General features: G+C 45.0%; 1 protein-coding gene across 1 annotated transcript in view; it reads right to left on the bottom strand.

The window, feature by feature from the left end:
* Positions 1–10,170, bottom strand: part of PRPS1 (phosphoribosyl pyrophosphate synthetase 1) — a 29,787-nt gene extending 19,617 nt beyond the window's left edge. Inside the window, exons 1-3 of the mRNA XM_044305874.1 lie at positions 9,953–10,170; positions 3,441–3,624; positions 537–635 (exon numbers count right to left, since the gene is read on the bottom strand). Coding sequence (XP_044161809.1) covers positions 537–635; positions 3,441–3,624; positions 9,953–10,074 — 405 coding nt within the window. The 5' untranslated portion in view covers positions 10,075–10,170. The remainder of the gene's footprint in view (positions 1–536; positions 636–3,440; positions 3,625–9,952) is intronic.
* Between the last annotated feature and the right edge of the window lie 4,679 nt (positions 10,171–14,849).

The following is a 14,849-nucleotide window of genomic DNA, read 5'->3' as shown; positions in this document are numbered from 1 at the left end:
GGTCCTACAAATGTCAGCTGCATACAACAAGCCACTGGTTTGTGAGCAGAAGAGGGCTGGGAAATGGCGGGTCTCGAGACACCATAATAAGACAATGATATTAAGGAATAAATTGTTGCTTTTTTCCTTTTGAAAGAGGCTCTCCAGACCTAACACACATCTGCACTTTAAATAAGATATTTAAAAACTACACTGTAATTAATGGTCAATATTACAGACTTCAAAACAGTATGGCTACAAAGACTAAAACGTGTTGGTCACTTCTCAAAACCATAACCCTGTGGGTTAGGGCTAGCCTAGTAAGCTCCTGCACGCCTTCCCTGAAAACTGTGGTTCAGTGTCCTGCCCAGTGGATCCAGTCTGGAAACAACAGACACTGGCAGCCAATGAAGATAGTAGGGGTCCCATTATTTACCCTTGTGACCAGCGCCCCGCACACAATCTGCTGCTGTTATCTATGCATGAACTGTCTGCTTTCAACATAGGTACAAGGAGGAAGTAGTCAACCGCTTTAAATGGCAAAATAGGTAAAATACCTGAATCTGGGAGGCGTGAAGGTCCATAGTAATGATGTGGTCAGCTCCAGCCACAGACAGCATATTGGCAACAAGCTTAGCAGAAATTGGAGCCCGTGACTGAGGAAAGAAAAAAAACAAAAACACAATCAAAGGGTGGGGGAAACATGATCCAGCCATGAATTACAATCTTGGTATTAAAGGGATTGTCAGCCCCAAAACAACAAAATGTATGCAACAACACTCACTTAGGCCATCACACTAGCGTCGCTGGATTCCGACAGCAATCTGTATGCAAACGGATACCATCCGGATGCGGATCAGTCTCACAAATGTATATCAATGCCAAATCAGTCTCTCAGGTTGTCATCCGGAAAAACAGATCCGGTATTTATCTTTTTCACATTTTTAAAGGTCTGAGCATGCGCAGACCGCAAAACCGTATCAGTTTTTCCAGAACACAATGCATTTCAATGTAAAATAATGCTGGATCCAGCAAGTGTTCTGGAACTGAACTGATGCATCCTGAACGGATTGCTCTCTATTCAGAATGCATTAGGATAAAACTTATCAGCTCTTTTCCGGTATTGAGCCCCTAGGATGGAACTCAATACCGGAAAAGAAAAACGCTAGTGTGAAAGTACCCTTCTGGAATACAACTCTACTCTAGTGCAGAGGCTCCCGTTCCTTCTGGTCTCTAGAGGACTGGAAGTGCAACACCCTACCCAAGGTCACATGCAACTGTACAGACATTCACTGGTCTTGGTGGTGAAGTGTTCCCCAGTGGTATGCAGAGTCCGGTGGATGGCAGCAGTGGTGTATGTGACAATGGATGGGACATCCCAGCTGTGGCCCGCAAGCAACCAGAAGCACGAATGGGAGCAGCGTTCTTAAAGAGGTTGTATCATCATGGACATCATGAAGCAAAGTGTAGAGGATTTCTTAAGAACTGGATGCACCAAATTGCTCCAAAAAAGTGCCAAATTTTGGTGTAGTCTGACTGTCTGGGCAAGCGGTCTTTAGTAAATTTAGGCTAATGTGTGACTGTAAATTCATGAGTCTTCATTCACTGTATTCTCACACCTTTAGGAGTAGTCTAAAGGGGTTGTCCAACTCAAAACAAATTTTTAGTGATGGTAGGGAAAATGTTTAACTGAAAGGAAATAATGCACTTAAAGGGGTTGTCTCATTATAGACAATGAGGGCATATCGCTAGGATATGCCCCCATTGTCTTATAGGTGTGGGTCCCCCGCTGGGACCCAGACCGATATCAAGATCTGAGCCCTGCATTCACTTTATATAGGGCCAGCGAAAATAGCTGGCTTAGCTTTTTTCCCCCCCATTGGCCCCATATAAATGAATAGGAGCTGGGGCCGCGCATGCGCGGTACGCTCCCATTCACTTCTATGGGAAGCCGGCTTGGTGGTGGCCGGACCGGAGTCCTCCAGTCACTACCTTGCAGGGCTCCGTTCTCTATATAGGTGGGGGTCTCAGCGGTGGGACCCGCACCTATAAGACAATGGGGGCATATCCTAGCGATATGCCCTCATTGTCTATAATGAGACAACCCCTTTAAGTGCATTATTTCCTTTCAGTTAAACATTTTCCCTACCATCACAAAAAAATTGTTTTGAGTTGGACAACCCCTTTAGACTACTCCTAAAGGTGTGAGAATACAGTGAATGAAGACTCATGAATTTACAGTCACACATTAGCCTAAATTTACTAAAGACCGCTTGCCCAGACAGTCAGACTACACCAAAATTTGGCACTTTTTTGGAGCAATTTGGTGCATCCAGTTCTTAAGAAATCCTCTACACTTTGCTTCACAGGAGACATGGCTTACCAGAAAAATGGGCATGGTCTAAAAAGTGCCATTTGACACCTAAGTTGTGCCACAATTCTGGTCTAAAATTTGAAGGCCTATTATGCTCCCCGATGTTTGGCCAGTGCGAGCGCTGATGGATAATAAAACAAACATTCATTGCTGTTTGCACAGGCCATGCAAGCGTAATGGGGAGGAACTATCACTATCACAGTCGTTCCTCCCCCGTTGTTTTCTATCAGTTATTGGCGGTACTTCCGTGATTACATAGGGAGATGTGCTGCTGATGAAAGATGCCGATAGGCCAACAAACACGTTTTTTGCCTATTCATCAGCTGCCCGCTTATATTGGCCAATTATCAGAAACAAGCAGTCATATGAACACTTGCTCCCAATAATCTGAATTATCCAGTCTAATAGGGCCCTAAGCAAACTAATAGTTGGTATTGAGTTAGGTGCAGGGCTAGACCCGATTTATCATCCAGCCCGAGCCACTGATAGATTTGATGCAGATATGGACAGTCTAACTTTACTCCGTCTATAGGATTAGGAAATCTGGGCCATTGCCTCTGTGCTTAAAATCTGTCTAAATTGGGTGCACAATTGTGCACTTCTTTTCAAACATTTGCGAAAAAGAAGTGGGGCTTATCAGAATGGAGTGGGACTTTGTGGGAAAGGGCTTAAAATCTGTCAGCTAGAGCCCCTGTGGTGCAGGTCTAAATTTACAACATAGTAAATCTAAAGGGCCCTATAAATGGGCCGAGAATGCGCCAGATAATCGCTAACAAGTGTTCATAGGAACGCCCATTAGCATTTATCTGATGGTGTAACAGTGATTATCCAATGAATGAGCAAAACGCTTGTTCATCGGGTAATAGATCATTCATGGGGACACAAAAATAGTCATGTGCCAGCAGCAATGGTGCTGTGTAAACACGTTCTGCTGCTGGGAAACCACGAGTCAGTATGGGGACAAGCAATGACATTAAGTCATCCCTCCTCCTCATATTGATGGGAATACTCTTAACCCACAATCATTGACTGCCATGGTTTTCAAAGATGAACTAACCCAAAGGCTACAGTGCACACACATCCTTACCTTATCCTTCTTATCTTGCCGTGCATATGGAAAGCAAGGTATAACAGCAGTGACACGACAGGCGGATGCTATCTTGCAGGCGTTTATCATTATCAGAAGTTCCATTAAATTGTCATTTATCTCCCCGCATCCACTCTGAACGATATAAACATCTTCTCCTCGTACACTTTCTCCAATCTCAACACTGGAATTAGGTAGATTACAGTATTAGTTGAACTGCTAGCGGCTCTTCCAGGTCTTGAGGTCTCACTTCAACAAATGGCATTCATCATGGAGAAGTACAGTAAAAAGTACAGCATTGGGCTAACGTTAGATCATCATTTGTCATTTTTGGATTTCTCTAATGATAGTCCAGAACAGTCAGTCTACAGTGTATATAGTATTCGTTTGGTCTGTTGACCACAATTTGCATGAGTGATGAGAACAGTGTATAATATCCAGTAGACACCTCACTTATGGTCACAAGTTTCATACAATGCATAGATTCAGTTTCAGAGATAGAATAGTGATGCCTAGATACAGCTTGGCACAAAGCCTATGAACGGGCACGGGCGCATGTGCAGAGGATCCTGATGCCAGACGGGGCTCCCTGCTTCCCCTAGCCTTCAGCAGTTAATGAACGCCGGGCTTACCGCGCTCCTTTACACAATCGCAATGGAATTAGACATCCACAGTGATCTTCTGACAACATATTCCCTCATGGATCCTCACTCTATTTATACAGTAAGCACATAACTTATGATTACATTGATGCATTTATGGCTGCACATTTATTCATTTCAGAGCTATAGGTGATTTACATATTAACCCCTTAAGGGCATTCTGTTACAACGCCGGGGGTCGTCATGTGACCCCCCCCCCCCCCCCGTATCGGCGATCGCCGCAAACCGCAGGTCAATTCAGACCTGCGGTTTGCTGCGCTTTCTGGTCAGGGACCGCGGGGTTCAGAAACTTTAAAATGGTGGTGCGGCAGGCGGGATCGCGATCCCCGCCCGCCTCCTCTTGAAAATTAGTTGGTGGCAAGTGGTTATACCAGAGTGTCAGCACATTGCTGACACTTTGGTATAAACGGCTGACATCTGTGCAGATGTCAGCCGTTTAACCCTTTCCATACCGCGGTCCGTAAGCTGTATGGAAAAGGTTAACTGTCAGGGTCAGGGAGCTCCCTCCCTCTCCCATCGGGGGGCTGCTGTGCCTTTGCACCCCCCCCCCCCCCGATGGAGAGGGAGAGAGCCCTCCGACAGCCCCGTCCTTACCCTTCCCCGTCTGTGAAGTTGTGGCAGACGGGGAAGGTTCCCATGGCAACAGGACGCCTTCTCAGGCATCCTGCTGTCCATGGTGCTGATCTGTGAAAGCACCATCTCTAGAAAAGAGCCTGCAAAGTGAAGGCGAGAGGACTGCATTTGCAGATGGCCTCTATTCATTTCTATGGGACTGCCAAAAATAGAGTGCTGGCTCAGCGATTTCAGTCAGCCTCATACAATATAGAGTGGTGCCAACGCTTTTAATGCCAACTCTTTCCATTTATATTTTAAACCCACGTGACATTACTTTTTGTAATCAGGCTTTTTTTTCTGTACATGATTATTGGGTCTGCTATCTTGTTTGAGCGGCTGTTAACTATAGATGCTACAGTTTAAGGGCTCATGCACACGACCGTATTGGCTCAGTGCCTGTATTGCGGACCGTAAACTGACAGACCGCCAAGATCCGACAGAAAATAGGACTTCACCTATTTTTTGGGAGGTCGGAGGCACAGACTGGAAGCACACACCAAATTTACACTGTTCTACAAGCTGTACACGGAGTACTTTACATTGTATCAGAGTGCCATATCTTCAATGTTGTCCTATTAAAAGATATGATAAAAATATTTACAAAAATGTGAGGGGTGTACGACTTGTGAGATACTGTACGTGTTATGTCCGCTAGAGATTAACGTATTTTGGCTTGAAAAATACAATTCAATCCAAGAACAATAGTAAATGACCTTGTGAAGATGGAGGAAACAGGTACAAAAACCATCTATTGTATTTTTTTGACTACAAGATAAAACGTGTGGGCGTCTTCTAGTCCAGCAGTGCCAGACCGCAGGATGCTCATGCAGCGCTGTGAGATCAGTGCAGGGGACGACTATGACACACAGCCCTCTCTATGTCGAAGGTCCGTGAGTACTCAGAGTAACTGCAGTTTGAGGAACTTTAATGATGTCACCAGTGGGTGGAGCTGGATCAAGAAGAGTAGAAATGCAAGCTTTTATTAAAGGTGTGAGTGTATGCAGCAAAGCTGCCAAGGATAAAACATGATGCAGGGGGAGAAGTGGCTGGACCACTGGAGTCTCAATTCTAAATAGCTTGCAGGCACAAAACACGTCTGGAGAAATGACGCCTATGGGTCTGCACACGGATAGTGCCAGCGTTTTGTGGATCCGCAGTTTATAGTCTGCAAAACAGGCGAGGCCGTCACACAGTCGGGCGAGTGTGGCCTTATATGTTTTTTTTTTTCCCAGAAGAGAGGGTCAAGTTGAATGCCCAAATACTTAAAAGGGGTTGTCTCACTTCAGGAAATGGCATTTATGATTTTTGCTGGCTTGATTAATTTTTCCATCACAATTTAGATAATTAGTGACCATAAAGTAATAACCTCCAATTATCATTCAAAAGAGCGTTTCTACAGGGAGGAACAAAAATACCAAACTTAAAAAGAAAGCATATAAATCACTAAAACAGGAGGGTAGCACTAAAAAACTATAAGGAAAAAAATAGAATATGTAAAAAACTAATAAAAGCGGCCAAAGCTGTTAAATATTTTTTTCTCCAATGTATTCACTGAGGAAAATAAACTGTCAGATGACATGCAGAATGTAAAAATAAATTCCCCATTAAAAAGAGTCTTGTCTGACCCAGGAAGAAGTATAACAGTGACTTAAAAAGATTAAAATAGTCAAATCGCCAGGACCAGATGGCATACACCCCCGTATCCTAAGGGAATTAAGTAATGTCATAGCCAGACCCTTATTTCGGATACAGACCTGAAGAAAAGTTTAAGACCACTTGAAAAATGGAAGAAGAAAACAATCATATTTAGCATGGCTGGATCTTAACAAGGTATCAAGTAGAGCTTCAACATGCAACAAGAAGAAATGGGAGTGAGAAAACATTTTTTGAGCATTCAATTTAAATGAAAACAACGAATAAACTGAAACAGGCTGGAACCTTGTTAAGATCCAGCCATGTTAAATATGATTTTTTGCCATTTTTCAAGTGGTCTTAAACTTTTGATCAGGGCTGTATTTGCGGGCTCTATACTGACAGGGAATGTCCCACAGGATTGGCGCATGGCAAATGTGGTGCTAATATTCAAAAAGGGTCCAAAAACAGAGCCTGGAAACTATAGGCCGGTAAGTTTAACATCTGTTGTGGGTAAACTGTTTGAAGGTTTTCTAAGAGATGCTATGTTAGAGCATCTCAACGGAAATAAGCAAATAACGCCATATCAGCATGGCTTCGCGAGGGATCGGTCATGCCAAACTAACTTAATTTTTTATGAGGAGGTAAGTTTTAGACTTGACAGCAGCGAATCAATGGCTGTCGTATATCTGGACTTCTACAAAGCATTTGACACTGTGCAACATAAAAGGTTAGTATATCAATTGAGAATGCTCGGACTGGGTGAAAACGTCTGTATGTGGGTAAGTAACTGGCTCAGTAATAGAAAACAGAGGGTGGTTATTAACGGTACACACTCAGATTGGGTCACTGTCACTAGTGGGGTACCTCAGGGGTCAGTATTGGGCCCTTTCCTCTTCAATATATTTATTAATGATCTTGTAGAAGGCTTGCATAGTAAAGTATTAATTTTCACAGATGACACTAAACTGTATAAAGTAATTAACACTGAAGAGGACAGTATACTGCTACAGAGGGATCTGGATAGATTGCAGGCTTGGGTGGATAAGTGGTAAAAATTAATCCAGCCAGCAAAGGAAGCAATATGGGTAATAATACATTAAGAAGTGGCTTGTATTAACTTTCTCTACATGATAAATTCAGCTTACTGCGACAACCCCTTTAACCTCTTGGGGACACAGGGCGTACAGGTACGCCCTGATGTCCCGGTACTTAAGGACACAGGGCGTACCTCTATGCCCTGTGCATTTCCGATCACCGCCCGGAACTGGGTGCCTGCTGAAATCAATCAGCAGGCACCCTGGGACAATGCAGAGGGGAGTCCTGTGACGTATCGGCGATCGCTGTGGATTAACCCCTTCTATGCTGCTGACCGCGGCATAGAAGTGCTTTGAGTTTGAGTGAGCCCATCAAGGACTCGATGTCTCAGAAGGCAGCCCGATGCGGTGCAGAGGCTGCCTAATGCCTTGCACGGCATCGGGACCTGCCTTCTACGGGTGCCGAGGAGATCCAGCCTCAGGCTGGGTCTCCTAGGAAACCCGTTTGTATACTACTCACAGTATACCGAATAAAAAATTTGGTATCGCAACAACTCTAATATAGAGCAACCAAAAATCATATGTACCCTAAAATAGTACCAACAAAACTGCCACCTTATCCCGTAGTTTCCAAAATGAGGTCACTTTTATGGAGTTTCTACTCTAGGGGGGCATCAAATAGAACATGGTGTCAAAAAACAGTCCAGCAAAATCTGCCTTCCAAAAACCACATGGCGCTCCTTTCCTTCTGTGCCCTGCCGTGTGCCCGTACAGCGGTTTACGACCACATATGGGGTGTTTGTCAGCTACAGAATCAGGGCAATAAATATTGTTTTGTTTGGATGTTAACCCTTGCTTTGTAACTGGAAGAAATTGATTCAAATGGAAAATCCGCCAAAAAAGTGAAATTTTATCTCCGTTTTCCCTTAAATTCTTGTGGAACACCTAAAGCGTTTGGGTGCTTTCTATTATGTAAGCCTCACAGTGACTTCAGACCTGAACTGGTCCTAAAATAGTGGGTTTTATAAATTTTCTGAAAAATTTCAAGATTTGCTTTTAAACTTCCCCAAAAATACAAAAAATAAAAAGGCATTCCCAAAATGATCCAAACATGAAGTAGACATATTGGGTAATGTAAAGTAATAACTATTTTTGGAGGTATTAATATGCATCATAAAAGTAAAGAAATGTAAATTTGCTAATTTTTCCAAAATTTTTGGTAAATTATATATTTTTTTTTATTAAAGTAGAAGGGGTTTGTGTTTGAGTGAGCCCATCGAGGACTCTATGTCTCAGAAGGCAGCCCGATGCTGTACAGAGGCTACCCAATTGAACTACAGTACGTGACGAGAAAACAAATCTCAGAATGGCCCGGATAAGTAAAAGCGTTTTAAAGTTATTCACACAAAGTGACACTGGCCAGATTTGCTAAAAATAGCCTGGTCCTTAAAGGTGAAAATGAGCCCGGTCCTGAAAGAGGACCTTTCATCTGGCAAAAAAATGGTGAACTAAGTGTCATGATCTGTACAGCGGCGCCCAGGGATCTCACTGCACTTATTATCCCTGGGCGCCGCTCCGTTCTGCCGCTATGTCCTCCGGTATGTTCGGTCACTTGGTTATAGTAGGAGGAGCCTGCCCTTGTTCTCCTAGGCTGTAGCACTGGCCAATCGCAGCGCAGAGCTCACAGCCTGGGGGGAGAAGAAGATGCCCAGGAGAACAAGGGCAGTCTCCTCCTACTATAACCAAACATACCAGAGGGCATAGCAGAACGGAGCGGCACCCTGGGATAATAAGTGCAGTGAGATCCCTGGGCGCAGCTGTACAGATCATGACACTTTAGTTCACAATTTCTTGCTAGAGACTCTTTAAAGGTGAAATATGGCCGTGTCCTTAAGGGGTTAAATTGCGTAGCTCATTCCTGCCATGCAGAACTTGGGTGTGCTGCTAAACTGGCCATATTCTAGAACGCATCCCAGGCGCACGGTGCGCCCTTAGGGCATGTTCACACTACTATACACTGTGCTGGACCCACAGCATTCAAACTACAAACCCATAGCCGAAAACCAAGGACCAACCTCGGATTTCTGCAAACACACCTCACGTTTTTCCACAGTGTGAACATGCCCTTAGGGTAGGGATTCTCAGCGTTTTGCTGCCCACTTCACCCTCTGCACTGCAAATGTGGAAGTCCGCGGCATAAATCGATATGTTGCACTGGGCTTTTCCCGCGGATGGATCTGTACAAAGCTGCAGAACACATCCACAGCAGCCGTGCCTGGGACCCTGCTCTGTCCGTCACCACATCATTATCTAGTCCCCACGTGCTGCCAGCTTATTCTCCGCCGCCCGCACCGATGCATGGCGGGACTGGTAGTCCTCATCACGCTCAGATACGCTTACACGCACGGTACGTAAACTACAACTCCCAGCAACGTTTGCGCCCGGCTTTTCCATTTCCTAATGTCACACTCAACCATCAGTAAAGTGCAGCTCCCCGCAGTGGGGCCCTCACGACGAAGTGGTGGGCGCCCTCGCCCACAGGTTCTAGCAGTCTCGGCTTCCTTACCACGTCTCCTGGTTGCTGAACTTTTTCGTCACCACTCGCCCAAGTTCTAGTCCAAGCCGGTCAGAGACTTTCTGGGACAAGTCCTGGTGGGAGCTTCCGCTGAATATCTTGATGTTCGGCATGTTCTCTCCGGTGCTCCTCGGGAGATACGTCACTGGCGGCAAGAGGGACGGTAGTGACTAGTATGGAGTTGCTCCTGGCAAGTATGATGTCATAGGAAGAGGCGGAGTCTCGACGTCCAGGGGGCGGGGCCTCGGATTTGCTGGAGATTCTACAGAGCAGGTTGTTGGAGAGCAGAGGCCGCGGTGTGGGGGGGATATTGTCTGGGATTTTTACTTGGGGGCTTTTTATTTGCAGAATGGAGGAGGAAAAGTCCTTGTACTGGAGACTGTATGTTAGAGGGAATGATGTATTTGACATGAGACTGTGTGCTGGAAGTGCTGAAGGCAGGGGAGAATGAGGTATTTGACATGGGACTGTATGCTGGAGGGGCTGAAGAAGGCAGGGAGAATGATGTATTTTACATGGTACTGTATGCTGGAAGTGCTTAAGGCAGGGGAGAATGATGTATTTTACATGGGACTGTGTGCTGGAAGTGCTGAAGGCAGGGGAGAATGAGGTATTTGACATGGGACTGTATGCTGGAGGGGCTGAAGAAGGCAGGGGAGAATGATGTATTTTACATGGGACTGTATTCTGGAAGTGCTGAAGGGACGGGAGAATGATGTATTTTACATGGGACTGCGTGCTGGAGCGGCTGAAGGTAGGGGAGAATGATGTATTTGACATGGGACTGTATGCTGGAAGTGCTGAAGGCAGGGGAGAATGATGTATTTTACATGGGACAGTGCTGAAGGGGCTGAAGAAGGCAGGGGAGAATGATGTATTTTACATGGGACTGTATGCTGGAGGGGCTGAAGTCAGGAGGTATGTGGTGAGGCTGAACTGCTCCGGATGTTGTGTCAGGGGTAGGGAGATCTGATGGAACATTTTGCACTGAAAAGTCTACCTACCCCTGAGCGCGCACGCGTGGTGTACGGTTTCACGCATGCAAATGAAGTAGGTGCTTCTCCCGCGGCGGTGCAATTATTTCTACGAATTCAGTGGATCTGCGCTTGTGCAGATCTACACACATCCCTCCTCCAGCTGATTCGGGTGCGACCGCGTCACTTCCGGGTATAGCATTCTGCCAGGTATAGGAATCTGGCAGAACACCGGATCCGTTCTTAGAATGGGCCAAAATTCATTCAAGATGTTTCTCATCTCTTTATTGGCTGTATAGAAGGTGGATATAATAATATAATACTGTCATCTTGGCCTTCCTCCCTGTTCTTAGGGTTAAGGAGTTCATTTCTGTCCTGGCCCCTGGCATTTTTTAAGGCTATATCCGGATATCCTCTATATCCGGATAGCCTCTGTCTCTAAATCTCTCACGGAGTTTAGATGACTCCTGGTAGTATCCCTCCATGTCCGAGCAATTCCTTCTTATTCTTAGAAATTGACCCTTTGGTATTCCTTTTTTTAGGGCATATGGATGATAACTGGACCAATGCAACAAATTATTTGTGGCCACCGTAGGTTTCCTATAGACAATGGTGGACAGTTTGTCCACACGTTTGGTCACTTGGACATCCAAGAAGGTGATTTTATCATAGTTTTATTCATGAGTAAAGGAGAGACCAATGTTATCATTCCGATTTTGCATTGGTCCAGTTATCATCCATATGCCCTAGAAAAAGGAATACCAAATGGTCAATTCCTAATTTAGAGAAAGAGGATATCCGGATATAGTATTGAGAGAGGCCTTTAAAAATGCCAGGGGCCAGGACAGAAATGAACTCCTTAACCCTAAGAACAGGGTGGAAAGCCAAGATGACAGTGTCATTCGTATTATATCCACCTTCCATACAGCTAATAAAGAGATGAGAAACGTCTTGAATGAATTTTGGCCCATTCTAAGAATGGATCCGGACCTCTCCGATGTGGTCCCTCCATGTCCGAGCGTCACTTTCTGAAGGGGGAGGAGCCTACGCGGTCGCCTTGTGTGTAGCCATTATTCTGGCTTGAGGCAAGAAGGCACATGGCTGGATCGAAAACCCCTCGGTATCTTCAAATGTGGAAGGTGTAAGGCATGTAGATATATTAATAATACCAAGATGAACACGTGTTCTGCCACTGGTTTGAAATATGCTATCAGAGACTTCATAAACTGTAGGACTAAAGGGGTTGTTTATTTATGCCAATGCCCATGTCTGAGGGACTATATTGGAAAAACATATAGAGAACTACTGACGTCGGATATGTGAACATGTCAATGACATAGAAAAAAGGAAGGATACCCTGCTTGCAAATCATGCAATAGAGGCACACGGAGGTAGACCGGAAGCCCTCAGGTTCTCGGCATTAGAGGTGATACACGAGTCCGAGAGAAGGGGGGACTGGAATCAACGGATTCTCCAAAGGGAATCTGAATGGATTTATCGTTTTCAATCCCAGTCCCCCATTGGACTCAATGAGAGATTGACGTTCTCATGTTTTCTATAGATTGCTTATTTTGCTTGGTGTCTGGTGTAGTGAGGAGTGGACAGATTGTTCCATTTCTCTCTTTTTCATTTTTTATTTTTTTTAAGCTTTCTAACATAAGCATTGTGCGTTCCATCTAGTCCCTGCACTTCCCGACTAGATATGGAAGAGCGAATCCGTACTGCTTCAATCCTATAATATAGAAGGACCCTCTTGGGCTTATGGAGGACGGTCCAATTAAAATGTCAAACACAGCAATAAAGAGGTAATCTATAGCTAAGGGGGGCCATTATAAGTGAAAAACTTTATAAAATAGAATAAACTCATGCTCCATTGCGGTTGCACAACCATGGTATTATACCGCATCCAGTTAAGATTACCTGAAGTGGATAATTAATTTACTAGGCGACCCCTAGTTACTAAGGTCCAGTGTATTACTGTACTGCAGTGGCGGCACGAAGTGCATGGTGTCATAGCAAACAATGAAGCCGTGCAATCCTGCTCTCAGCAGGATGCCAGGACGGGATACCACGGACCCTCTTGAGGTTATGGAGGTCCAGTGTATTACTGTACTGCAGTGGCGGCACAAAGCGCACAGCGTCATAGCAAACAATGCCCCTGTGCGCTGCTGCTCTCAGCAGGATGCCAGGACGGGATACCATGGACCCCTCACGTCTAACCCATAGCTTGGAAGTCCCAGAGATGCTCTGGAGAGTTATGCGGCACATTCCTGTTGCGGTTTATCGCCCATATGTTGGACTAGTCAGCCGCTGGTGGTCCAGGTTGCCTCCTAGCTCTTGCAGCATGTGTGGGTGTGCTCCTCAATGGGAGTGATGCCACGCTGGAACAAATATGGAAGGAAACACCCTCATGTGAGGTGATGGATTCAGCCGCATGTGGCCGGCATTCAACAGGAGTTGTATCATCCGAGCGCCACGGAGTTACCCGGCATGCGGTCCACAGGAGGAAATGGCAGAGAAGTGGACGCCACTTCCGATAAGGCGTGCATTCCACGTGACACGTTTCTAATCATGTGACCGAAGGGGCAGGATCATATAAAAGTAAGTGAGAAGCCAGGGAATGCTGGCGTGGTTGCTGCAGACTGTGTTCCATCGTCTGGATATCGATATTTTCCTTCCTATCCTCTTTTCTTGTGGGTATATGGACCTAATATATATTATATATGGTAAAAGCCTGATCTTTGCTTTTCCTCCCCTTACATCATTATAATCCTCTAGGTGAGAATTTATTGTCCTCCATTTGGGGCTACACTTGGGTGACTGCCCAGGATTCTGGCTAGGCAAGGTCTGGCTGTGAGAACATGGAAGAAGAAAAAAGACCTGATCTGGTGGAAGGAGAGATACCGGCGCCGATACTAGATGTTTTTTAAATAAGTGCAAAGACATTAAGTGTTACTAAAGGTGGTTATTTCTTCTCTATAGACAAGACTGAAGAAAGTTTTGACTAAATGAAAGAATAAAGAATGTGCGTAATGTAGATGCTCCCTATCTTACTCATATGAACAGAAGCTGTGTCAACAAATGTATAGAAAAGACCGTCACAGAAGAATCTCCGAGGCTTTTTAAAAGTATAAAATCACTCATCAGGTTGGAAATGAAAGTATCTCTAAGGCCTCTTTCACACGGGCGTCAGTTTTTTTGCCCGGATAAGAGCCGGGTGCGTTGCGGGAAAATGTGCGATTTTCCCGCGCGAGTGCAAAACATTGTCATGCGTTGCAATCGCGTGAGAAAAATCGCGCATGTTTGGTACCCAAACCCGAACTTCTTCACAGAAGTTCGGGCTTGGGATTGATGTTCTGAAGATTGTATTATTTTCCCTTATAACATGGTTATAAGGGAAAATAATAGCATTCTGAATACAGAATGCATAGTAAAACTGCGCTAGAGGGGTTAAAAAAAATAATTTAACTCACCTTAGTCCACTTGATCGCGAAGCCCGGCATCTCCTTGTGTCTCCTCTGCTGCTGAACAGGACCTGGGGTGAGCTGCTGCATTAAATAGAGGTTAAGGACCTGTGATGACATCACTCCGGTCATCACATGGTACGTCACATGATCTTTTACCATGGTGATTCACCATGGTAAAAGACCATGTGATGACCGGAGTGACGTCATCAAAGGTCCTTAACCGGTATTTAATGGAGCAGCTCACCCCAGGTCCTGTTCAGTGCAGAGGAGACACAAGGAGATGCCGGCTTCGCGATCAAGTGGACTAAGGTGAGTTAAATTTTTTTATTTATTTTTTAACCCCTCTAGCGCTGTTTTACTATGCATTCTGTATTCAGAATGCTATTATTTTCCCTTATAACCATGTTATAAGGGAAAATAATAATGATCGGGTCTCCATCCCGATCG

This window comes from Bufo gargarizans, chromosome 9, assembly GCF_014858855.1.
Source record: "Bufo gargarizans isolate SCDJY-AF-19 chromosome 9, ASM1485885v1, whole genome shotgun sequence".
In the NCBI taxonomy this organism is placed as follows: Eukaryota; Metazoa; Chordata; class Amphibia; order Anura; family Bufonidae; genus Bufo; species Bufo gargarizans.
The sequence above is the reverse complement of the archived record's forward strand: the minus strand, read 5'-3'. Positions and strand labels throughout refer to the sequence as shown.